The sequence below is a fragment of the Cherax quadricarinatus genome, chromosome 39 (assembly GCF_038502225.1).
Source record: "Cherax quadricarinatus isolate ZL_2023a chromosome 39, ASM3850222v1, whole genome shotgun sequence".
Lineage (NCBI taxonomy): Eukaryota > Metazoa > Arthropoda > Malacostraca > Decapoda > Parastacidae > Cherax > Cherax quadricarinatus.
The window spans coordinates 7,060,545-7,088,070 of NC_091330.1; the positions used below are offsets into that span (position 1 = coordinate 7,060,545).

A 27,526-nucleotide genomic window follows, 5' to 3' on the forward strand; every position below is an offset into this window, starting at 1 on the left:
AACACACTCCCCTCTTCCCATCCCATCAATCATCACCAGATCTTCAATAAAGGTAAGTGTCATGTAACTGTGCATGTCTTCAGTTTGTGTGTATTAAAATTAATATTTCATGTGTTAAAAATTTTTTTTTCAATACTTTTGGGTGTCTTGCACGGATTAATTTGATTTCCATTTTTTCTTATGGGGAAAATTAACTTGACTAACGATTATTCTGACTAACGATGAGCTCTCAGGAACGGATTAATAGCGTTAGTCGAGGGTCCACTGTACTTGAACTTTAGAAATATATACATGTATATACTAGTATATGTATATACTAGTATAGGTTTCTCTAGCCTTTAGTGGCATATTAGGAAGCAAACTTTATCAAACTGGGGAAAAATATGTTTTGGGCTATTATTTATTGGACTGGTATTGTTTACTGTTTGAGTTAAGACTGCTGGATGCCCATGGGGGTTATCATTGTTTATGCTAACGATATGCAGGTCTACGTCCAGATGCAAAACTTTGCTTTAGTTCTTTTGCTGGGTATTCAAACTTTATAAATAAATAAAAAGTTGAAACTAAAGGAGGGTAAGAGATTTTGATTGTCAGGGAAAACCTCAGGGTAGTACAGATTGGAGTTTTTGATGTTCTTGATTGTAGTACTCAATATGGAGCCTGTATGATCTGAGGGATCTGGGTGTGTACCTGAATTCTTCATTGTTATTTGTTGGAGATTAAAGTGACATTGAATGAGTAAATGGTTTTTGACTGCAGAATGGCAGTGCAAATCTGAATTGCATTGTCATGGCTGACTGGGACGGTGGCAGGCACTACAAATTCTCCTGGTTCATCACTGCACATGATCATGTGGGCCATTATTTTTTTGAGAACACCAATTGGAATAGATCAGATATCTACATTTATGGTATAAAGGTAAATTTATTAGTAGCATTTTTCTCATATGGATTTTTTTTTCCCAGCAGTTGTGGTTAACCCTTTCACTGTCTTGTACGTAGTTCTACATTATGGATGCCTGTGCAGTTCACATAGATCTGTTGTAAATACAGGAGGGCCCTGCTTTACAGCACTTTGATTCAAAGCGTTTTGCTAATGCAGCAGTTTTCAATAAATATACAGTGGAACCTCAGCTTACAAATGCCCCACCATGTGAATTTTTCAGGATATGAACAGTCACTTGGTCGATTTTTTGCTTCTGGATATGAATGAAATTTCAGGATGCAAAACTTCCCCCTCTAGGGAGGTTCCTTGGTGAGGGGCTCTTGATCTAGGGAATTGGATCTGTGCTCCAGGCAGTGGAGATGTCCTGTCTAAGGGCAATGTGTGGTTTAAATATTATGCAGAAAATTCAGTGTGTGGAAATTAGGAGGTGTGGAGTTAATAAAAGTAATAGTCAAAGGGCTGAAGAGGGGTTGTTGAGGTGGTTTGGGCATTTAGAGAGAATGGATCAAAGTAGAATGACACGGAAAACGTATAAATCTGTAGGGGAAGGAAGGCGGGGTAGGGGTTGTCCTCAAAAAGGTTAGAAGGAAGGGGTAAAGGAGGTTTTGTGGGTGAGGGGCTTGGACTTCCAACAAGCGTGCGTGAGCATGTTCGATAGGAGTGAATGGAGACGAATGGTATTTGGGACCTGACGATCTGCTGGAGTGTGAGCAGGGTAATGTTTAGTGAAGGGATTCAGGGAACTGGTTATTTTTACATAGCCAGACTTGAGTCCTGGAAATGGGAAGTACAATGCCTGCACTCTAAGGAGGGGTTCGGGATATTGGCAGTTTGGAGGGATATGTTGTGTATCTGTATACATATATGCTTCTAAGCTATTGTATTCTGGGCACCTCTGCAAAAACAGTGATTATGTGTGAGTGAGGTGAAAGTGTTGAATGACGATGAAAGCACATATTTTCTTTTTGGGGGATTTTCTTTCTTTTTGGGTCACCCTGCCTCGGTGGGAGACGGCAACTTGTTAAAAAAAATATATATATAATAATACATATGTACTACTACTAATAATACACTGCAGCAGCCCTGTTGGCCCATACTACGTAGGTCCTTCACAATCTATCCCACTAACAGAATATTTACCCAACTCAATTTTTAATGCTACCCAAGCAATAAGCTTTGATAAGAACATAAGAAAGGAGGAACACTGCAGTAGGCCTGTTGGCCCATACTAGGCAGGTCCTTCACAAATCCAACCCACTAACAGAATAAACGCTACCCAAGCAATAAGCTTTGACAGTTCTGTTTACTCGCATGCAAGCCCCTCTCAAATACAACCCCTCTCACTCGTGTACTTGTCCAACCTAAATTTGAAACTACCCAAGGTTTTTTTAGCTTCAATAACCCTACTAGGCAGATCTTTCCTTTCATCAACTACCCTGTTACCAAACTAGTACTTTCCTATATCTTTTTTCAATCTAAATTTATCTAATTTGAATCCATTATTGTGGGTTCTCTCTTGGAGGGATATCCTCAAAACCTTATTTATATCCTCTTTGTAAATACCCGATTTCCACTTGTACACTTCGATCATGTCTCCCCTCATTCTTCGTTTTGCAAGCGAGTGTAGTTTAAGGGTTTTCAATCTCTCTTCATACGGAAGATTTTTATATTAAGATTTATGTATTAATTTAGTCATTCTACACTGAATGTTTTCTAACGAATTTATGTCCATTCTGTAATGTGGGGACCAGAACTGAGCTGCGTAATCTAGGCAAGGCCTTGCTAAAGATGGATAAAGCTGTAATATAACTGCTGGACTTCTGTTGCTTACACTTCTTGATATAATCCCCAGTAATCTGTTTGCCTTATTACATATGCTTAGGCATTGCTGTCCTGGTTTAAGGTTGCTGCTTACCATAACCCCCAAATCCTTTTTGCAATCTGTATGGCTAAGTTCTACATTATTTAACTTATAAGTGCTAGGGTTATGGACACTTCCCAGCTTCAGGACCTTGCATTTATCTACATTGAACTGCATCTGCCACTTTTCTAACCAGGTACTGAGTTTATCTAAATCTTCCTGAAGTTCCATGATATTTACGTTTGAATCGGTTAACCTACCTATCTTTGTGTCATTGGCGAATTTGCTCATTTCACTAATAATTCCCTCATCAAGGTCATTAATATATATAATAAACAACAATGGGCCTAAGACTGATTCCTGTGGAATGCCATTGTTACAGAACCCCACTCAGATTTAACCCCATTTATGCACACTGCTTCCTGTCCATTAGCCATGACTCCATCCAGATTAACACTTTTTCCCCAGTGCCATGAGCTGCCACTTTCTTTAACAGTCTTTGGAGTGGTATTCTATCAAAAGTTTTACTAAAATCCAAATAAACAATATCGAATTCTTTATCGTCATCAACAGCCTCAAAAGCTTTACTGTATAAAGTTAGTAAATTAGTTAGGTACGTTCCCTCGTGAATCCATGCTGAGTGTCATTAATCAAATTATGCTTATCAAGATGGCATCTTATAATATCAGCTATAATTGACTAGTAATTTGCCTACAATTGAGGTCAGGCTTATTGGGCGGTAATTTGAAGGCAACGACTTGTCCCCTGCTTTAAAAATAGGAATTACATTAGCCATCTTCCACATATCAGACACTACACCTGTTTTGAAGAGATACATTAAAAATATTAGTGAATGGTTCACAGAGTTCCATTTTGCATTCCTTAAGAACCTTTGAAAAAAGCTCATCAGGACCCGGAGATTTATTTTTTCAGTCGGTCTATTTGTTTCATGACCATTTTCCAAATGTGTGATATTACATAATTTATCTTCTTCAGGCCCACTATAAAAATTAATTACTGGGATATTGTTAATGTCTTCCTGTGTGAAAACTGAGAAAATAATTATTAAAAATCGAGCACATTTCAATCTCCTTGTCAGTAAGATGCCCAGAGTTATTTTTAAGGGGACCTATCTTTTCTATAACTTTGTTCTATAAACTTGGAAAAAACCTTTTGGGTTAGTTTTCAAATCCCTAGCAACTCTAATCTGATAGTCCCGTTTAGCTTTTCTTATCCCCTTTTTAACGTCCCTCTTAATGTCGACATATTGATTCGTAAGATGACCCTTGCCACTTTTGATGCACCTATAAATTCCTTTCTTTTGCCCTAAGATATTTGAGCCTATTATTCATCCATTTAGGGTCATTTCTATTCGATCTAATTTCTTTATACAGGATAAACGTTCTTTGGGCAGCATGAATAGTGTTTAGAAAACTCTCATATTGATAGCTCTCTTCGTTACCCCAGTCAACAGATAAGTGTTCTCTAAGCCCATTGTCATCTGCTAAGCGAAAATCTGGGACTGTTACTGAGTTATCCCTACTATCGTACTTCCATTCAATGCTAAAGGTAATTGATTTGTGGTCGCTTGCACCAAGTTCCTCTGAAATTTCTAAATTATTAACAAGGGATTCCTTTTTGCCAGAACCAAGTCAAGCAGGTTATTTCCCCTTGTAGATTCTGTCACAAATTGCTTCAAAAAACAATCCTGAACTACTTCTAAAAAGTCGTTAGATTCTAAATTCCCAGTCAAAAAAAATTCTAATCAATCTGACTAAAGTTAGTCCCCTAGAATTACAACGTTATCGTGCCTTGTGGCCCTAACAGTTTCCTCCCACAGTAGTCTTCCTTGGTTTCTATCCAGGTTTGGGGGATGGTATATATAATGCATAAAATAAATTTTTCGTGCCCCTCTGAAAATTCTACCCAGACTCAATATGTGTTTCAGACTTTATACCGATTTTTATGCAACAATTTAAACGATCACAGACATAGTGCCACCCCACCCTCCTTCTCAATACTTCTGTCTACTTGGAACAATTTAAAACCCTGAATGTGACATTCAGCAGGCATGTCCCTATTTTTCATATTAAACCACATCTTGGTTATGGCAAAAACATCAATGTTACTTGCACTTGCAACTAATCTCAATTCGTCCATCTTATTTCTCGTACCGACTATTAGTATAATATATTTTCAGAAACCCTCCTTTCTCTTTTCTCTTCCTGCTGATTTCTGTTCCTCCACTATGCCTGTTACTCTTCTTGTCACCTAATGCCACTGGCTTTCCTATATTCACCAATAACTCTACCTCATTCTGCCTATAACTGGTTTCCTTAACCCTTTTAGCCTTGAATTATGAAAGGAATATTGGTTTGTTCTCATTTGTTGATATGTGAGAGGCAGAGAGCTGCCAAAGTTACCAGATTCACAATCAAGTAGGTTTTTAGAAGGTAGTGAAGGTCCCTCCAGTTTTCTTTGGCTTCCAACTGTTACCAGTACATTGCTATGGTTATAGAAATAAGCTGGGAACCTGAAATTCTGTCAGAGCTAAAAGGGTTAAAACTCATGCTATCGCTACACTCAGAATACATTGATTTGCCATAAAAACCCATACCTCTATCTATTTCTAGTTTAAAGACCTTACAGCTCCCTTCACTGTGTTGGCCAGTGCTCCCACCCCAAACCTAGATAAGTGAACCCCATCCCTGGCATACATGTCATTTCTGCCATAGAAGAGGTCCCAGTTATCTATGAATGTTACTGCATTTTCCTTAGTGTTTGTCCAGCCAGCAATTGATGCCAATGTGCAAGTCCCACTCGCATCCAACCTCTCACTCATGTATTTATCCAACACAAATTTGAAACTACCCAAGGTTTTAGCCTCAACCATACTAGGAATACTGTTCCACTCATCAACAAAAGAACATAAGAAAGGAGGAACATTGCAGCAACTCTGTTGGCCCATATCTGGCAGGTTCTTCACATATCCAACCCACTAGCAGAATAAACGCTACCCAAGCAATAAGCTTTAATAATTCTATTTACTCGCGTGCAAGTCCCACTCAAATTCAACCCCTCTCACTCATGTACAGATTTATCCAACCTAAATTTGAAACTACCCAAGGTTTTAGCTTTGATAGGACCTTGGGTAGGTTTAAAAAGAGATTAGACAAATATATAAGTGAAAGGGGGCTGGATATGATTGGTGTCGTGGGCACATAATAACATAAGAATGGAGAAACACTGCAGAAGGCCTACTGGCCCATGCAAGGCAGTAAGGAGAAAGGAGGAATACTGCAGTAGGCCTGTTGGCCCATACTAGGCTGGTCCTTCACAAATCCAACCTACTAGCAGAATAAACGTATTCAAGCAATAAGTTAGTTAGTTTAATATGTTTATTATGCACCCCATACCCATCCTGTGGGCGGTAGTCAAAAGATTACAGAGGTACATAATTGGTCCAGGGACTGGACTCCAAAGTTTTGATAGCTGAGCAAGTTACAGAGGTAATGAACTCACAATTTACAAAGGTAATGAACTCACAATTTACAAAGGTAATGAACTCCAAGCAATAAGCGTTGACAATTCTATTTACTCATCTTGAATGTGCTAATGGAGTTACAGGAAGCTGACATCGAAGAAATGCTGAACATTGACAATGATGCACCTGTTGTGCATTCCTCAAGTGATGGTGAAATTAGATGAATTGATAGATAAATAAGCAGTAGAGTTGATGTTAGCGTCATTTTGAAGTACGTATTTTGTCATGCAGGAATTCCCAAGGAATGGATTAATGCCATTTCAGTTAATTTAAATGAGGAAAATTGACTCTGCATATGAACAAATTGAGATACGAACAAGGCCATGGAACGGATTAAATTCGTACGCCGTGGTTCCACTGTGTTCACCACTCGTTATAAGCCAAGGACAAAAATATTTTAAGTGAAGTAATTTGTGTACTATTTATGCCTTTCTTAGACCTAGCTCTATTTCTCACTTAATATATAATAGTGAAAGTTATTTTATACCTTTCTTGCACGATATATAATAGTGTAAGCACGAGGTTTTTATATGCATTTGAAAGTGAAAAAGGCTATGTTTCACTTTACCATGATTTTCGCTTTACAGCAGTAGCCCGGAACCTAACCTGCTGTATAAGCAGGGTTCTCCTGTACACTGCCCTCAAATATGCTGCAAACAGTAAATTTTAGCCTAGACAAGAGATTGGGTTTGTGGTTAGTGTGCACAGAATAAAAAAAAAAAAATCCTACCCTATGGTGTACAGTGGGAAAAACAAACCTCTGACCTTGTGTTTAGTTGAAAATAGCAAATCAGAAGTGTTTTCTAGGGTGGTTTTTATGGTTTTATTGCCTGTTTCTGGGTACCAGTTGATGGAATGAAAGATAACTATATTAATTTTGGTAGAATGACCGACAATATAAGTAAAAGAACACAAATGCAACTAATGTGACATTTTATTGTGGCAACGTTTCGCCCTCCAGGAGCTTTGTCAAGCGGCTTGACAAAGCTCCTGGAGAGTGAAACGTTGCCATAATAAAATGTTACATTAGTTGCATTTGTGTCCTTTTACTTAACAAAGATAGACTAATGAAATAATGATTTTGGTTGGCTTCAGAACTGGAAATAATTTGAAATGATTCAGAACAGCAGAAATATTTGATTTTTGGTAATTTTCCTAGTCTGTTTTATGGGTTTTTATTATCTGAGAAATAGGGTAAAACTTAGATTTTTTGTAATGACAGATTCAAAATGGAGGGCAAGTGTTACAAAGAGGCCTGGGGATGTGATTAATGAGCAGAGGATAAATTGCTTTAGTGGCTGGAATGCCTGAAATGTTTATTTTAGATGGTTTTTAAATTGGAATTTCTTGAATTTTGTGTATAATTGGTCAAGTTACAACTTCTGTGCACTATTGCATTGCTCTGATAATTGAATGGGCAGAGGCACACTAGAGAAATTGCTCAGAATTGGCTTAAAATAGGACTCAAAGTAGGCAAAATAACTGATGCGTAAATTGTGTCCAGACAGTTAACTTTGCATTTGTGTAATTTCATAATTTTCCGTCAAGTTTTGCACTTTTGGTGTCCTAAACTTCAGAAAAAATTCCTCTACCATTTCAGAAGTATTTTTTTTTTATTGTGACACTGTCAGCACCTTTAATTTGAGGTGTCACGACAGTGAAAGGGTTAATGTTCTATTGTGTTCATATACATGAAGCAATGTGCCAAGATATAGCAAACTCTCACCCTTAAGTTTTGATTAATCTACATTAGATTTGCTCTAAAGATTTTCAATAGCAACCCCCTTGAAAGTACCATAAGGTTTTGAACAGTAGCCTCCCCTCCCCAAGAGTACAGTATAAAGGTTTTGAACAGTAAGTTCCTTGAGAATAAAGAAGTTAGATTGCAACTCTCTCTTCTGTACCTCTGAAAAAGTTAATATCAATGCCATTTTAAACCAGTTTATATTAGTGTATTACTGTATATGTTAGAACCTTAAGTAAGATTTTTTTCCCCCAATGTTGAATGGAATTTTTAAATTAATCTAAGCAAGAATTGCACTTAACTTTAAAGTGGTTTTGGATCAAGGGCAGACAGCCACAGGCTTCTTGTATGCAGAAAGCTACTAGACACAGTAGAGACTTAAGGGCTTAAAACTGACAAAGTAATATTTGAAATACACTGTACTTAAAAACAATATTGTATTAGTTACATTAATAAATGAGCTTCCATATTTTTATTATGTTGTTACAGGACAATTTTTGCACTGTCAAAAATTTATCTATTTAGGAATCGGTGAATGTGACGTGTTTAGTGACAGTAAAAGAAAACTTGTGCAGTCCAACCATTATCGAACAACGTTGGCAAACTGTTTTGGTGGATGTTCTTAACCAGCAAGTCCCATATTGCCAGTCTACCACATCTTATTTGACAGTCTGGCAAGCCACACCTGTAAGTGATAGTTGTAAGTAGTACAGTAATACACTTGTAAATCTAGATGTCTGCAGTAAAATTACATTCCTTACAATAGTCTAAAAAATTATATAATGTATTAAGCATTGAGGTAGATATACAAAAAGGCACAAATGTTGCATCATGTTGTGAGATTGATTTGATTAGTAAAAATAAAGAGAATTGAAATGAATTACATATTTTGTAAGTAAAAAAAACTTAATATGCTTACCAACATTTAAAAAAAGTAAGATTAAGTAAAAATATTTTGTCAGGCAGGACAAAGTGATGAAACAATATGTCCTGAAGGGTTCCAGGGTAAGGCCAAACAGAAGTGTCAACGTTTGTCAAACCAGAATCCCATGTGGAGCACTCCAGATTTTTCAAATTGTATATACCTTCCACTGCTTGATATATTACAGGTAAGGAGGCATTCGCTCCATTCTGGGAAATGTTTGATTGTTGTCTTTTTCATCTCAGTGTTGCATCTTATTTTACCTGTAGTGGAAGGAAGGCGGGGTAGGGGTTGGCCTAGGAAGGGTTGGAGGGAGGGGGTAAAGGATGTTTTGTGTGCGAGGGGCTTGGACTTCCAGCAGGCATGCGTGAGCGTGTTTGATAGGAGTGAATGGAGACAAATGATTTTTAATACTTGACGTGCTGTTGGAGTGTGAGCAAAGTAACATTTATGAAGGGATTCAGGGAAACCGGCAGGCCGGACTTGAGTCCTGGAGATGGGAAGTACAGTGCCTGCACTCTGAAGGAGGGGTGTTAATGTTGCAGTTTAAAAACTGTAGTGTAAAGCACCCTTCTGGCAAGACAGTGATGGAGTGAATGATGGTGAAAGTTTTTCTTTTTCGGGCCACCCTGCCTTGGTGGGAATCGGCCAGTGTGATAATAAAATAATAAAAAATATGTGCATGGAGATGTACACGTACAAGCCAATCCCCTAAAACCAGTAATAACCCAACAGAAATTTGCCATTACAGCAATCACTCAGATTCCAGACAGCAATACCATTTCCTCACTCTCCAAAGACCTGAACCCACTGAGCATACAAAGTATCGATACTTACTACTATGCATATCACATGTATAGAGCAATAAGTACAATTCCTGAAAAGCTACAACAAATCACACAGGCATAACATGAAAAACAAATTATATTATATTATATTATCACACCGGCCGATTCCCACCAAGGCAGGGTGGCCCGAAAAAGAAAAACTTTCACCATCATTCACTCCATCACTGTCTTGCCAGAAGGGTGCTTTACACTACAGTTTTTAAACTGCAACATTAACACCCCTCCTTCAGAGTGCAGGCACTGTACTTCCCATCTCCAGGACTCAAGTCCGGCCTGCCGGTTTCCCTGAATCCCTTCATAAATGTTACTTTGCTCACACTCCAACAGCACGTCAAGTATTAAAAACCATTTGTCTCCATTCACTCCTATCAAACACGCTCACGCATGCCTGCTGGAAGTCCAAGCCCCTCGCACACAAAACCTCCTTTACCCCCTCCCTCCAACCCTTCCTAGGCCGACCCCTACCCCGCCTTCCTTCCACTACAGACTGAATACACTCTTGAAGTCATTCTGTTTCGCTCCATTCTCTCTACATGTCCGAACCACCTCAACAACCCTTCCTCAGCCCTCTGGACAACAGTTTTGGTAATCCCGCACCTCCTCCTAACTTCCAAACTACGAATTCTCTGCATTATATTCACACCACACATTGCCCTCAGACATGACATCTCCACTGCCTCCAGCCTTCTCCTCGCTGCAACATTCATCACCCACGCTTCACACCCATATAAGAGCGTTGGTAAAACTATACTCTCATACATTCCCCTCTTTGCCTCCAAGGACAAAGTTCTTTGTCTCCACAGATTCCTAAGTGCACCACTCACTCTTTTTCCCTCATCAATTCTATGATTCACCTCATCTTTCATAGACCCATCCGCTGACACGTCCACTCCCAAATATCTGAATACGTTCACCTCCTCCATACTCTCTCCCTCCAAATACATCTGATATTTCATACATGATTCAACCTTAGTAAATGCTTCATGTAAATCAAAGACCTAAAATTTGGAACAACCTACCTGATGGAACAAAAACCTCTCTTCTGGTAGTTTAAAACATCAAAAAAAAATTTGAACTTGATATAATAAATATGTAGTAGTCAGACATTTACTAGCTTTTTCATTTGTTTCCTCCATATTGTAATCTAGACCCCTTTATTTTGCACAGAAATTGTTCATGCTGAATTATCCCTTAATAGTACATGTAAGAGTAAATTCATATATTGATTTCACTTGTGGTATTCCAGAATCCAGAACTTATTCTTCAAAATAGAGGATATACAATACCTTTACAAAATGTCACAGGACTGACTGAACAGCTTTTGCATCTGATAAAAAACCGGGATGCAATGTTCTTGCCTGGAGAGCATTTGGAATTTTTGAGAGCACTTAACCAGCTGTTCAACCCAGTGAACATGCCTATCAGTCTTGATGTATTTCTGCCTGCCGTACAACAGATTATCATGAAGATGTGCACACCCACTATAGCTGTGAGTAAATTCATGTTTTATATTTACCATGACTATTTAAAAAATCCACTTTTCGCTTTTGTCCACGAGAGCTAAGTAGTAAAAAAGAATTTTCACTTTTAATTTACATTCCTTCTATGTAATTTTAGAAGGTAAATAATCCATTGTAATCTAATCCACTTTATAATGTACAGAAAATGTTTATTCTGAATGTCAGATGCCACCTAAATTTATGTGTTAGCATTGTACTGGTATTCAGTTGTTCATAAATGCTAATTTTAGTCTGCCTAATGAGTACCAATACATTGTAAGTGCTAGTTGTAGTCTGCTTGAAATGTTTTACATAATGAGGGTTTTTTTTTTTAAATATTGAAAGTTTCTTCTCAGAACTGTATTTAGGGAGGCACTAAAACCCACAGGGGTTGTACTGTGCCTGGGGAAATGGGAAGCAAACAGGTTCAGTCCAAGAACGGGGAAGTCAGGTACAAGTCATTTCATCAGTAGCCTCTCATTGGTATGGAGGAGCTTCTCTTGAGGAGTCAGAACTGTATTAAATTTATACACATGCTAACTGTTTACCCATTTATAGTAATATTTATGTATATACTTAAAGAAATAGATTGTTTTCCAGGTTCAACTGGACCTGGATTGGAAATTAATGTTATCTGCAAATAAAACTAATTTGAGATGCATGTGGTAGGTCATTAATGTTAAAAGAAACAGAGATTCTGCCCTTGCAGTATCCCTATATTCATTTAATCATGTGATTATCATTGAGGTAGTCCATTGCTTAAGAGTAGGATGTTGTGGTCTACTGTATCAAAATTTTTTCTAAGTCACCGAAGAGGTCTATCTGATATTCATTGTTTTTTTTTATTGTGTAGAATGAATCGAGCATTATTTGTACTTTTATTTGGCCTGAAACCAAACTGACAGGGGTTAAGAATATTGTGTTTCATTATGAATTGATATTTTAGTGATGAACTTCTTGATCAACCTGTCTCTAGTCTTCTCCTTTGCTACAGTATTCAATAACCATGTTATAGTTTGAAGGAAGTATAAATTAATAAATAATTTCCATCTAAAATTTGTAAAATTAAAGTGTTGATTAAATCTAATTAAAGTTAAGAAATTCTTTAATATCTTTTAGTTGATTGTTAATATTAGTGTTTTAAAATACTACAGTTACACTTTTCAGGATGTGTGGAAATTGCTTAACTTGATTAAAATGAATATAATTAGCTTTCTTAAGCAACATCCACCAGTGACAATATATCATGAGGGAGATATTATGGCAAAGCTGGCAACACTGCAGCTTGAGAGCAACACCAGCTTCTCGATCAACTCCCGTTCTCATGACCAGTATGTTGCAAGGTAATTGAATAATCTGTTAGGTTGCAGTACTATAAGACCCAGATGGGTTTAGCCCTTCTTGTCTGAATATAACAATCTACAGAATTTGGTATTGTCTGGGCATCTTTAAGATTTCACATACAGAAAAGAAATCCAAAAAATATTTTTTGCTTTTTATTTCTTGGGTAACATTTTATAACAAAAAGAAATAGGCAATTCATATTTATTATATAGTAATTAGAGTATTTAATTACTGTACCTAAACTAAAATTTTAATTCTTTATTCAATTTCTATGCTTCAACAATAAATATTCTGTGTAATTTTACTGCAGTTTTTTAATAAATTCAGTACTGTAGTTTACAAAAGGTAGTAAATGCTACAACAACTGAAAATACAGTAGATCCCCGTATCCATGGGGAATATGTTCCGAGACCTACATGGATACCCAAAACTGCGGATAGTAGCAGACCCTATATACCAGTCTTTTTGCTTACATATGTACCTATGATATTTTAATTTATTAATTATGCACAAGAAGTCTAGAATTAGCGCTTTTTCTCTGGGAAGCACTTCACGGCTTCTCTTAGGCTATGAAGAACTGCCACCATCACTACTTTTGTGCTTTGGCGACATTATTAAACGAAAGGGTTATTTTCGGGCCACAGTAAACCATGGATAATTCAAAGCACGGAAACCGAATCTGCAGAGTATGGGGGTTTTACTATAAACCAAATAATTGGATGCCATGAGCATAGTTCTGCTTCTATTGGTACACAGGGAATTAAAAATAAGTAATCACACAGGCTTTGAAGTGTTCCTCAAGATGACATCTCATGCTGCACATAGTGCTACCTGGAGGGAGTTTCATGGGTCATTGCCCCTGCAGCCTGGTCCATGACCAGGCTTGCTTTTTTAATCTGGTCCATATGCTGACACACATGTAATTCAGAGTTGACCCTAATGTAAAAGATTCATTATGCTGCTCCTAGATAAATATAAACTTTATTCAGCTTGCTGTCAATAATAATAGTTTCTACTATCCCCTCTTTTGTTACACCATTTAGAGCCTCCTCTACACTGACAGGATCCACATGCCAGTGTTCATGACAGGATAATTTAAATTGACTTTGCACTTAATGAAAAGTTGCAAAATAGACCAAATATTGTTGCTTAATTGATGTATTAGCAGATTAGAAAATTCAAGCTGAGATAACTCTCAGGGAAGGAAACTTTCAAGAATGCATCAAGAAGTTAGATGTTGAAGGTTTTGTATGAGTGTAAAGCATACTTTATTTTACATCTATTGCGAGGAGGTTGAAAGGAGTTAAAATATCGTACTGATGAGTAAATATTTAGTGAATGAGTGAAAAGAATTAAAGTAGTAATGATGTGAAAGGCATAATTGCAAGCAGAGGTTGTTAGTTTTGTTTTGCATTAAGAATGAGGCAAGATAGGTTCAAAAAGTATACAAATCTGTGATGGACATAAGGAAGTGTGTGAAGGGGGTCTGAAGAAGGAATGGGAGGAGGTTGCAATAGATTGAAAGGTAGGGGGCTTAAGGATCCAGAAATAATAGTAGGTTGGTAGACAGCAACCACCCAGGGAAGTACGTACTACCGTCCTGCCAGATGACTGCGAAACAGAAACCTGTAACTGTTTTGCATGATGGTAGGATTGCTGGTTTCTTTTTCTGTCTCATAAACACGCTAGATAACAGGGATATCTTGCTACTCCTACTTACACTTTGGTCACACTTCACAGACACGCACATGCATATATATATACATACATCTAGGTTTTTCTCCTTTTTCTAAATAGCTCTTGTTCTTCTTTATTTCTTCTATTGTCCATGGGGAAGTGGAAAAGAATCTTTCCTCTGTAAGCCATGCGTGTCGTATGAGGCGACTAAAATGCCGGGAGCAATGGGCTAGTAACCCCTTCTCCTGTAGACATTTACTAAAAAAGAGAAGAAGAAAAACTTTATAAAACTGGGATGCTTGAATGTGCGTGGATGTAGTGCGGATGACAAGAAACAGATGATTGCTGATGTTATGAATGAAAAGAAGTTGGATGTCCTGGCCATAAGCGAAACAAAGCTGAAGGGGGTAGGGGAGTTTCGGTGGGGGGAAATAAATGGGATTAAATCTGGAGTATCTGAGAGAGTTAGAGCAAAGGAAGGGGTAGCAGTAATGTTGAAGGATCAGTTATGGAAGGAGAAAAGAGAATATGAATGTGTAAATTCAAGAATTATGTGGATTAAAGTAAAGGTTGGATGCGAAAAGTGGGTCATAATAAGAGTGTATGCACCTGGAGAAGAGAGGAATGTAGAGGAGAGAGAGAGAGATTTTGGGAGATGTTAAGTGAATGTATAGGAGCCTTTGAACCAAGTGAGAGAGTAATTGTGGTAGGGGATCTGAATGCTAAAGTAGGAGAAACTTTTAGAGAGGGTGTGGTAGGTAAGTTTGGGGTTCCAGGTGTAAATGAAAATGGGAGCCCTTTGGTTGAACTTTGTATAGAAAGGGGTTTAGTTATAGGTAATACATATTTTAAGAAAGAGGATAAATAAGTATACAAGAAATGATGTAGGGCGAAATGACAGTAGTTTGTTGGATTATGTATTGGTAGATAAAAGACTGTTGAGTAGACTTCAGGATGTACATGTTTATAGAGGGGCCACAGATATATCGGATCACTTTCTAGTTGTAGCTACACTGAGAGTAAAAGGTAGATGGGATACAAGGAGAATAGAAGCATCAGGGAAGAGAGAGGTGAAGGTTTATAAATTAAAAGAGGAGGCAGTTAGGGTAAGATATAAACAGCTATTGGAGGATAGATGGGCTAATGAGAGCATAGGCAATGGGATCGAAGAGGTATGGGGTAGGTTTAAAAATGTAGTGTTGGAGTGTTCAGCAGAAGTTTGTGGTTACAGGAAGGTGGGTGCGGGAGGGAAGAGGAGCGATTGGTGGAATGATGATGTAAAGAGAGTAGTAAGGGAGAAAAAGTTAGCATATGAGAAGTTTTTACAAAGTAGAAGTGATGCAAGGAGGGGAGAGTATATGGAGAAAAAGAGAGAGGTTAAGAGAGTGGTGAAGCAATGTAAAAAGAGAGCAAATGAGAGAGTGGGTGAGATGTTATCAACAAATTTTGTTGAAAATAAGAAAAAGTTTTGGAGTGAGATTAACAAGTTAAGGAAGCCTAGAGAAAAAATGGATTTGTCAGTTAAAAATAGGAGAGGAGAGTTATTAAATGGAGAGTTAGAGGTATTGGGAAGATGGAGGGAATATTTCGAGGAATTGTTAAACGTTGATGAAGATAGGGAAGCTGTGATTTCATGTATAGGACAAGGAGGAATAACATCTTGTAGGTGTGAGGAAGAGCCAGTTGTGAGTGTGGGGGAAGTTCGTGAGGCAGTAGGTAAAATGAAAGGGGGTAAGGCAGCCGGGATTGATGGGATAAAGATAGAAATGTTAAAAGCAGGTGGGGATGTAGTTTTGGAGTGGTTGGTGCAATTATTTAATAAATGTATGGAAGAAGGTAAGGTACCTAGGGATTGGCAGAGAGCATGCATAGTTCCTTTGTATAAAGGCAAAGGGGACAAAAGAGAGTGCAAAAATTATAGGGGAATAAGTCTGTTGAGTATACCGGGTAAAGTGTATGGTAGTTATTATTGAAAGAATTAAGAGTAAGACGGAGAATAGGATAGCAGATGAACAAGGAGGCTTTAGGAAAGGTAGGGGGTGTGTGGACCAGGTGTTTACAGTGAAACACATAAGTGAACAGTATTTAGATAAGGCTAAAGAGGTCTTTGTGGCATTTATGGATTTGGAAAAGGCGTATGACAGGGTGGATAGGCGGGCAATGTGGCAGATGTTGCAGGTGTATGGTGTAGGAGGTTGGTTACTGAAAGCAGTGAAGAGTTTTTACGAGGATAGTGAGGCTCAAGTTAGAGTATGTAGGAAAGAGGGAAATTATTTCCCAGTAAAAGTAGGCCTTAGACAAGGATGTGTGATGTCACCGTGGTTGTTTAATATATTTATAGATGGGGTTGTAAGAGAAGTAAATGCGAGGGTATTGGCAAGAGGCGTGGAGTTAAAAGATAAGGAATCACACATAAAGTGGGAGTTGTCACAGTTGCTCTTTGCTGATGACACTGTGCTCTTGGGAGATTCTGAAGAGAAGTTGCAGAGATTGGTGGATGAATTTTGTAGGGTATGCAAAAGAAGAAAATTAAAAGTGAATACAGGAAAGAGTAAGGTTATGAGGATAACAAAAAGATTAGGTGATGAAAGATTGGATATCAGATTGGAGAGAGAGAGAGTATGGAGGTGAATGTATTCAGATATTTGGGAGTGGACGTGTCAGCGGATGGGTCTATGAAAGATGAGGTAAATCATAGAATTGATGAGGGGAAAAGGGTGAGTGGTGCACTTAGGAGTCTGTGGAGACAAAGAACTTTGTCCTTGGAGGCAAAGAGGGGAATGTATGAGAGTATAGTTTTACCAACGCTCTTATATGGGTGTGAAGCATGGGTGATGAATGTTGCAGCGAGGAGAAGGCTGGAGGCAGTGGAGATGTCATGTCTGAGGGCAATGTGTGGTGTGAATATAATGCAGAGAATTTGTAGTTTGGAAGTTAGGAGGAGGTGCGGGATTACCAAAACTGTTGTCCAGAGGGCTGAGGAAGGGTTGTTGAGGTGGTTCGGACATGTAGAGAGAATGGAGCGAGACAGAATGACTTCAAGAGTGTATCAGTCTGTAGTGGAAGGAAGGCGGGGTAGGGGTCGGCCTAGGAAAGGTTGGAGGGAGGGGGTAAAGGAGGTTTTGTGTGCGAGGGGCTTGGACTTCCAGCAGGCATGCGTGAGCGTGTTTGATAGGAGTGAATGGAGACAAATGGTTTTTAATACTTGACGTGCTGTTGGAGTGTGAGCAAAGTAACATTTATGAAGGGGTTCAGGGAAACCGGCAGGCCGGACTTGAGTCCTGGAGATGGGGAAGTACAGTGCCTGCACTCTGAAGGAGGGGTGTTAATGTTGCAGTTTAAAAACTGTAGTGTAAAGCACCCTTCTGGCAAGACAGTGATGGAGTGAATGATGGTGAAAGTTTTTCTTTTTCGGGCCACCCTGCCTTGGTGGGAATCGGCCAGTGTGATAATAATAATAAATACTAGAGCATGTTCAGTCGAAGTGGGAGAGAGAGAGAGTTCTCTGTGATATGGCATGCTATTGAAGTGTGAGCAACATTTATTATTTATTAAGGTGTGGGAAGTGGGCTGTCTGGACTTGTTTTGAAGGTTCCAAAGCACAATCCCTTCACTTCAAAAGTGAGATAGCTTTTGAGAGTTTCCAGAGAGAGCTAGAGCAAGTGATGGCAAGTTCTTCCTTTGGATCATTGTCCTGAGATGGATATGCCTAACAAATTATAAAAAAAGAATTTAAGGTAACATTCAATTAATGCGTGACATTTCTTTCCATTAGCCTGAAAGTGGAAGTTCCAACAATGGAAATGGATATGCAGGAGATAGGTGTGGGAGCAGTAATGTACCTCCATCCTAAGAAATTCTTGATGGGTGCTTCAATGCATGCAGGACAGAGGTATTTCTGATATTGCCAGGTATAAAATTTTCAGCAGCTTGAATTATGCATTTTTCTTGATGGTTCATACTAAAGTTTTTAATAATAGTAAAAGTATAGCTTTTTCCCTCCCCCTCTCTTCCAGTGTGACAAACATTCCAAGCATCATTGTAAGTGCCCCCATTGTGGAAGTGATGGCTGTTAATTTGATGAATAGTACATCTTCCCTTAACCAAGCTCTCATATCACATCTCTCCTTCCTGGGCTACACAACGTACACAGAAGCCTTGGTAGACAAGTAAGATTTCCACTTCATGTTGCAGGGTTATTAAGAGTTTAGTTTTTACATTACCATCTGCTGTTGTGAAGTCATAACAGTTGTATCATCCACCATCTACTTAAGCAAATATGGAGGGTAGTGTAATAAATTTTAAAGAGCTGTCAAGTTTAAGCTTATAATCTAAACTCAGACTGGCATATATATAATGTTGAGTAAGAACTAGGGTAAAGTACTGTCAAAAGGAAGAAATGGTTGGCAGTATTTACTGTAGGCAAGAGATGTACAGTAGTTTCGATGAAGGGCAAAATTGTGTTTTCAGGACATCTTGATATATATTGACTTTTCATTTTGGAGCTTGATAATAATATTTTTTTTATTATCACACTGGCCGATTCCCACCAGGCAGGGTGGCCCGAGATAATATACATGGTAAAATGTGGTTTTTAAGGCTGATAACTAATGGTTAAAATACAAGAATAGGAATATTTCTGAAGATTGAGACACTTATGCAACATATGAGAATCTTTATTGAGGAAACGTTTTGCCACACAGTGGCTTCATCAGTCCAATACAAAGCAGAAAGGTGTAAGGAGAGGAGTTTGATGAGGTAATCAGTCCCTCAGCCAGGAGTCAGTGTGTTCAGTCCATCAATCTTGTAGAACGTACAGCATAGGGCCGTAGATATGGCTTATATACTGTAGTCAGGCGAGGCAAAGCAGCAGGAGGTGGGGTCATAGTGATACCATCCACTAGTCGAAGTAGGTCTTCATCCAAAGATTGGACAAGTTTTGAAGAATTCTTTGTACCAAGATCCCATGATGCTGCAGTGTCTGACAGATGTGATAAATGGTTTAAAAAAACCAACAAGTTGTTGGTTTTTTAACCATTTATCACATACAGGAATATTTCTGTATCCTGGAATAATGTAGGGTACAGACTATACTTGATGCATCTTCTATTATGCACAGCCTTGTTTGTAGTATATCTTGCAGATTGAATTGTGCATGTGGTCTAGTATTGTTGAATACTTCACTTTCATTTGAGATATGGACACAATTTTCTGGCACTCCTGGGCTTTTTATGGTTTGGTCAATGGGCAATTATTTTCCATAAATTAAGCAACCAAGTTTTCATTGTTCTTGTACAGGGTTCCTCTCAAGTTGCTGATGCCAAATTCCAGGCAGTGGCTGACACATCCATCACTCAGCCATTCCATAGTGAATTTAAACTTGGGAATAGCCATCCTTGGATAATGTTCCTTGCACAATCCTTTTAGGAGTGTATGGGAGACTTCTCCTTCTGCCCCAAATTCCTAGCTAGACACCCCAGAAAACATTAGAACTTGTTCAATAGCTGTATTGCCAAAGGTGCAAATATGTACTACCCCTTTATTTCCAGGGTCTTAAGAACCATCTTATGAATACTAGAAGTGATAGTGTTTTTTTCTTTTCTCCTTGCTGGGAGATAGCCAGCATGTTAAAAAGTTTTTCTTATTGGTTTAGATCATGGGGTGGTTAATTTTGTATATGCACTTGCATTTGTATGAAAATTGGGTATTTTCATTGGTATATTTCAAATATAGGTAGTAGGTTGGTAGACAGCAACCACCCAGGGAAGTACTACCGTCCTGCCAGATGACTGTGAAACAAAAACCTGTAACTGTTTTGCATGATGGTAGGATTGCTGGTTTCTTTTTCTGTCTCATAAACACGCTAAGATAACAGGGATATCTTGCTACTCCTACTTACACTTTGGTCACACTTCACAGACACGCACATGCATATATATATATACATACATCTAGGTTTTTCTCCTTTTTCTAAATAGCTCTTGTTCTTTTTTATTTCTTCTATTGTCCATGGGGAAGTGGAAAAGAATCTTTCCTCCGTAAGCCATGCGTGTCGTATGAGGCGACTAAAATGCCGGGAGCAATGGGCTAGTAACCCCTTCTCCTGTATACAATTACTAAAAAAGAGAAGAAGAAAAACTTTATAAAACTGGGTTGCTTAAATGTGCGTGGATGTAGTGCGGATGACAAGAAACAGATGATTGCTGATGTTATGAATGAAAAGAAGTTGGATGTCCTGGCCCTAAGCGAAACAAAGCTGAAGGGGGTAGGAGAGTTTCAGTGGGGGGAAATAAATGGGATTAAATCTGGAGTATCTGAGAGAGTTAGAGCAAAGGAAGGGGTAGCAGTAATGTTAAATGATCAGTTATGGAAGGAGAAAAGAGAATATGAATGTGTAAATTCAAGAATTATGTGGATTAAAGTAAAGGTTGGATGCGAGAAGTGGGTCATAATAAGCGTGTATGCACCTGGAGAAGAGAGGAATGCAGAGGAGAGAGAGAGATTTTGGGAGATGTTAAGTGAATGTATAGGAGCCTTTGAACCAAGTGAGAGAGTAATTGTGGTAGGGGACTTGAATGCTAAAGTAGGAGAAACTTTTAGAGAGGGTGTGGTAGGTAAGTTTGGGGTGCCAGGTGTAAATGATAATGGGAGCCCTTTGATTGAACTTTGTATAGAAAGGGGTTTAGTTATAGGTAATACATATTTTAAGAAAAAGAGGATAAATAAGTATACACGATATGATGTAGGGCGAAATGACAGTAGTTTGTTGGATTATGTATTGGTAGATAAAAGACTGTTGAGTAGACTTCAGGATGTACATGTTTATAGAGGGGCCACAGATATATCAGATCACTTTCTAGTTGTAGCTACACTGAGAGTAAAAGGTAGATGGGATACAAGGAGAATAGAAGCATCAGGGAAGAGAGAGGTGAAGGTTTATAAACTAAAAGAGGAGGCAGTTAGGGTAAGATATAAACAGCTATTGGAGGATAGATGGGCTAATGAGAGCATAGGCAATGGGGTCGAAGAGGTATGGGGTAGGTTTAAAAATGTAGTGTTAGAGTGTTCAGCAGAAGTTTGTGGTTACAGGAAAGTGGGTGCAGGAGGGAAGAGGAGCGATTGGTGGAATGATGTAAAAAGAGTAGTAAGGGAGAAAAAGTTAGCATATGAGAAGTTTTTACAAAGTAGAAGTGATGCAAGGAGGGAAGAGTATATGGAGAAAAAGAGAGAAGTTAAGAGAGTGGTGAAGCAATGTAAAAAGAGAGCAAATGAGAGAGTGGGTGAGATGTTATCAACAAATTTTGTTGAAAATAAGAAAAAGTTTTGGAGTGAGATTAACAAGTTAAGAAAGCCTAGAGAACAAATGGATTTATCAGTTAAAAATAGGAGAGGAGAGTTATTAAATGGAGAGTTAGACGTATTGGGAAGATGGAGGGAATATTTTGAGGAATTGTTAAATGTTGATGAAGATAGGGAAGCTGTGATTTCGTGTATAGGGCAAGGAGGAATAACATCTTGTAGGAGTGAGGAAGAGCCAGTTGTGAGTGTGGGGGAAGTTCGTGAGGCAGTAGGTAAAATGAAAGGGGGTAAGGCAGCCAGGATTGATGGGATAAAGATAGAAATGTTAAAAGCAGGTGGGGATATAGTTTTGGAGTGGTTGGTGCAATTATTTAATAAATGTATGGAAGAGGGTAAGGTACCTAGGGATTGGCAGAGAGCATGCATAGTTCCTTTGTATAAAGGCAAAGGGGATAAAAGAGAGTGCAAAAATTATAGGGGGATAAGTCTGTTGAGTGTACCTGGTAAAGTGTATGGTAGTTATAATTGAAAGAATTAAGAGTAAGACGGAGAATAGGATAGCAGATGAACAAGGAGGCTTTAGGAAAGGTAGGGGGTGTGTGGACCAGGTGTTTACAGTGAAACATATAAGTGAACAGTATTTAGATAAGGCTAAAGAGGTCTTTGTGGCATTTATGGATTTGGAAAAGGCGTATGACAGGGTGGATAGGGGGGCAATGTGGCAGATGTTGCAAGTGTATGGTGTAGGAGGTAGGTTACTGAAAGCAGTGAAGAGTTTTTACGAGGATAGTGAGGCTCAAGTTAGAGTATGTAGGAAAGAGGGAAATTTTTTCCCAGTAAAAGTAGGCCTTAGACAAGGATGTGTGATGTCACCGTGGTTGTTTAATATATTTATAGATGGGGTTGTAAGAGAAGTAAATGCGAGGGTCTTGGCAAGAGGCGTGGAGTTAAAAGATAAAGAATCACACACAAAGTGGGAGTTGTCACAGCTGCTCTTTGCTGATGACACTGTGCTCTTGGGAGATTCTGAAGAGAAGTTGCAGAGATTGGTGGATGAATTTGGTAGGGTGTGCAAAAGAAGAAAATTAAAGGTGAATACAGGAAAGAGTAAGGTTATGAGGATAAAAAGATTAGGTGATGAAAGATTGAATATCAGATTGGAGGGAGAGAGTATGGAGGAGGTGAACGTATTCAGATATTTGGGAGTGGACGTGTCAGCGGATGGGTCTATGAAAGATGAGGTGAATCATAGAATTGATGAGGGAAAAAGAGTGAGTGGTGCACTTAGGAGTCTGTGGAGACAAAGAACTTTGTCCTTGGAGGCAAAGAGGGGAATGTATGAGAGTATAGTTTTACCAACGCTCTTATATGGGTGTGAAGCGTGGGTGATGAATGTTGCAGCGAGGAGAAGGCTGGAGGCAGTGGAGATGTCATGTCTGAGGGCAATGTGTGGTGTGAATATAATGCAGAGAATTCGTAGTTTGGAAGTTAGGAGGAGGTGCGGGATTACCAAAACTGTTGTCCAGAGGGCTGAGGAAGGGTTGTTGAGGTGGTTCGGACATGTAGAGAGAATGGAGCGAAACAGAATGACTTCAAGAGTGTATCAGTCTGTAGTGGAAGGAAGGCGGGGTAGGGGTCGGCCTAGGAAGGGTTGGAGGGAGGGGGTAAAGGAGGTTTTGTGTGCGAGGGGCTTGGACTTCCAGCAGGCATGCGTGAGCGTGTTTGATAGGAGTGAATGGAGACAAATGGTTTTTAATACTTGACGTGCTGTTGGAGTGTGAGCAAAGTAACATTTATGAAGGGATTCAGGGAAACCGGCAGGCCGGACTTGAGTCCTGGAGATGGGAAGTACAGTGCCTGCACTCTGAAGGAGGGGTGTTAATGTTGCAGTTTAAAAACTGTAGTGTAAAGCACCCTTCTGGCAAGACAGTGATGGAGTGAATGATGGTGAAAGTTTTTCTTTTTCGGGCCACCCTGCCTTGGTGGGAATCGGCCAGTGTGATAATATAATAAATAAAAAAAAATTTCAAATAGTATTGTAGTGCTGTATACACAAGTTTTATCTTTGTACTCTATAGTAAGATTTAATGGCTAAATTTAATTAATGGATTTTGCTTCTAGAAATACAAAAGATTATGCCTGGGCCTTGAAATGTGGTGCAGCTGAGCTGAAAAACAATATTGTTGTGTGGAATCTGAGCAGATGCACAGCACACTCCCAAGATGAGAGCAGAGATTCGTATACATGTCAGTGTCGAGGTCAGGCATTATTTGGTCTTGTCATGGTTCCATCAGAAATCACCAAGGTAAGGATAGATGACTGTTTTAAAAAGCTAACATTATTTGTATTGATTCATCAGCCTTATTTTACTCTTAATGTGTAATAAAGAAAGCAATGTGTTAATTTATCTTGCAAAAGTTTGGATTACTACAGGCTAAGGTTTGGCCCATAGTAACAAGTCTTGTAGAATAAAGATTACTTCTATTATCTTCACTTCTACATTATTTTGCTTGACAGGGGCAGGAACTTTTGTAGTTTATAGAGGTTTAATATCAAGTTAAACATAACTTGTTTCAGCTTTAGCAGGTACACTGTTCCTAGATCTAAAACATGGAGAGGAAAAATATTTAATTTAAGCCCAGTATATAAAACAGAATAAGTAAAGCTCAAAGTTATTACACTTTACATCTTCAAAAGGCATTTATTTTTAAGCTTGTTGAACTTGAATGTCTAAGATCATGCCAATCATATTATTTCACTTTAACCTTACAACTTTCTGGTGCACTTTCAATCAAGTAAATGTTAGACACTAGTTTGTGAATAGATAATTGCATGGCTTTCTCTTAGTTCCTGCTGTGTGACAAAAAAAATTAAGGAATGAGGGGAATAAATGCTACATGGGAAAAAGTATACATTATTATTATTATTATTATAATCAAAAAGAAGCGCTAAGCCACAAGGACTATACAGCAAAAAAAGTATACAATCTAAGGGGAAAATGCAAAATTAATTAATTAATTTTGGGATTGTATATGTTTAATGGTTAGTGTATTGTCAATGAATAGCAAAAACCCTTGTTTACTTCTTTTTTTTATCACTAAAATTTTCATAGCAACTGGACTTGTGTATTTAAACAGTAATGTTTCCAGAAAATATTTTTATTACAAATAATTTTTTTTAAAGTATTAAAAAGCTTAGAAATTATCATAATTAGAGCAGTTTGTATCAACAGCCCCAACTGCCTGACTCAGACTGGGGTTTGACAGTTGTGGCAGGAGTATGCTGTGTGTTGGCAGTGCTGCTGATACTGCAGTGCGTGTGGATCATGTTTCACTGTTCACGTGCAACTTCTGACCAGCACTGTTTGAACATGAAAAGGTCTGTTGACAGTTACTTGAAGAGGTTGAGGCACAGAGAAACCTGTAACACACACAGAGGGGTAAACATAGTGACTAACCAAGAGCAAGAGACACTGGAGTCCAATTCCAATGAAGAATATTACCTTAATCCAAGACATACAGGATCTCAATTTTGTAATAATTCACAGGCGACTAATACTATGTATAGTTTTCATAGGGGAAAATTTGTGCAGTCAAAGGCACATACTTCAAACAAATATGTTGGTATTCTCCAGAGGAGAAGTAATAGTCATTTCAGTCTGCCTTCTGGATCAAGGAATGGGATCCCAGCTGAAAATGAGAACAAATTCCTTGAGTCACACAAACCCTTCACTAAAATTTCCTATAATCAAGTACATGGCTTGCATCAGGAGCCAATTCCTTCCTGTAATGACACAGATGATGTTTATTTGGATATGTCTTCAAACTTAAAACATAAGGAAATAGTGGAAAGTGGAGGGAGTCTGGAGAAAGTGCACAAATATGTAAATGTACAAGTAAATGGTGTTCTAGTAAAACATGAACTTTTACAAAATGATGCTTCTCTTCAAGAGGAAATGCCCATCACAACAGAATACATTACTCCCGAGCTGATGAACCCAGCTCATGCTAAAAGCACCAGTGAACTTAATTCATACTTGCCAATGACAGTGAAAAAAGTATAAAGAAAAAAGGTTAGGTGTAAAGACACACGTGATCTTTCACTGATGAAGCAATATTAATTAACTGTAAAGTGAGATTTAAAATTGCAATATATATCAGATGAGGGGTTATTATCTTTATAGATAGTAAAACTGCAGTATTTGTATAACTGCTTTTCATTTGAAAATTTCTTTATAAGAAAGTGTTAAGAGTAAACTGTATTGAAATACAGTAATAGAATTATTTCATGTGTGATTTCTTTATGTTGCAGTGTGAAAATTCACAAATATTTTCTGCCCTTATAATCTTACTAAGATAAATGTCATTCAGAAATACTGTGTTAGCCAAATTTATATCTCATTCAGATAAAAACTAAAATGTAGCATCACTAGTTGTGTAATGAAAATAACAGTATGGTTACTGTGAGGATGTAAAAAATGCCTTGTACAAAAAAAGTTACATAATTTATTCCGAACAATTTGCAGAGATTATTATTGCATGAACAACCTGGAACTGTGATATTCAGAGTTGATGTAAAACAACATAATGATTTTGAAGTGTTTTCAGATAAACTTGTAGACTTGTACAAGTGAGTTGAATCACCTGCATTAGTATATTGTATTTGTAAAAATAATACTATCAAAACTAAACACTGAACCCACAAGGGTCATACAGCAAGGTATATTGTATAAAAGCTCAAATGTGATTTTTTTTTTTTTATGAAATTCAATATTGGGAAATCCTATTTATATAATATACTATATTGAAAGCCATTTTTTTTTTTTTTTTTTTTTTTTTTTTTTTTTCCCTTGCATGTTTTTAAACAACATGCTTACAACATTCTACAGGCCAGCTTAATGGTTCAAGCTAATTATTCTGGTGTCAGTATTAATAATGCCAATAATTTGAATAATAACCAGAGTTTAAAATCTTTTATTGCTTGAAGACTTTTAAGAGTTATTTAAAGATTATAATAATAAGTTGTAGATTTGCACATCTTAGTTTGAAATTATAAATTTTTTAATAGGCTTTTGTTTTCAAATACATATTTGATTGAATTTATTATGGACATTTAGCAAATATTTGGTCATAATTGTCTTGTACAGGACATCTTAAATATAGATAATGAATGTAATATTGTACCTTTTATTTCTTACACAAAGTAATTAAGTGTACGTAGTGGTATTTAACACCTTAAATACAGAGCTTGTCATTAAAGTACACTGGATGGAAGTAATACCACACCCTGGTAGGTTTATTGATAAGGCAAAATTATGCCAGCCTTGCAACTCAAAGCAAGATCTCTGTATTTCCTAAGGCTACTGGCTGCATATTGATTGCAAACATAACATACCATGGGCAGGGACAGATTATTATTATTATAATCAAGGGGGAAGCGCTAAACCCGGAGGATTATACAGCGCCTGGGGGGGGGATGTGGAAGGCATTCAGGCTTAATTCGGGGAACTGGAGCACAGATCCAATTCCCTAAATCAAGAGCCCCTCACCAACATCAAGGAACCTTCCTTGAGGGGTGGGCAGGGACAGAACCAGCGATCAGTCATAAAACTCCAGACCAACACGCTAGCCACTGGGCCAGCTGGCTACAATAAGATTCATCCAACTAGGTACGTATATTTATACATCATAGGAAAGTTAGCATAGGCACCACTGTGAACACAAATGCAAGTTTTTACAGACGAATCTCCTGCCAGCGTGGCCATGACTAACTCTAGCTCAAGTCCCCTCAAAGCCATTGTCATGACTACGGTGCATAAATATACCTAGTTGCATGAATCTTAT

The 27,526-nt window shown here is 38.1% G+C and overlaps 1 protein-coding gene across 8 annotated transcripts in view; it reads left to right on the top strand.

Moving 5' to 3' along the window:
• LOC128696307 (uncharacterized) overlaps positions 1–26,898 on the top strand; it is a 69,220-nt gene extending 42,322 nt beyond the window's left edge. For 4 of the 8 annotated variants that reach the window (XM_070092326.1, XM_070092322.1, XM_070092327.1 and 1 more), the window contains 9 exons: positions 760–918; positions 8,620–8,781; positions 9,057–9,203; positions 11,111–11,353; positions 12,531–12,706; positions 18,160–18,276; positions 18,401–18,553; positions 23,805–23,988; positions 24,916–26,897. In XM_070092326.1, the coding sequence (XP_069948427.1) occupies positions 760–918; positions 8,620–8,781; positions 9,057–9,203; positions 11,111–11,353; positions 12,531–12,706; positions 18,160–18,276; positions 18,401–18,553; positions 23,805–23,988; positions 24,916–25,746 (2,172 nt within the window). In that variant the 3' untranslated portion in view covers positions 25,747–26,897. Of the gene's footprint in view, positions 1–759; positions 919–8,619; positions 8,782–9,056; positions 9,204–11,110; positions 11,354–12,530; positions 12,707–18,159; positions 18,277–18,400; positions 18,554–23,804; positions 23,989–24,902 lie in introns of all 8 variants that reach the window. The other 4 variants (XM_070092330.1, XM_070092325.1, XM_070092323.1 and 1 more) reach the window with 4 other exon arrangements.
• The last annotated feature ends 628 nt before the right edge of the window (positions 26,899–27,526 follow it).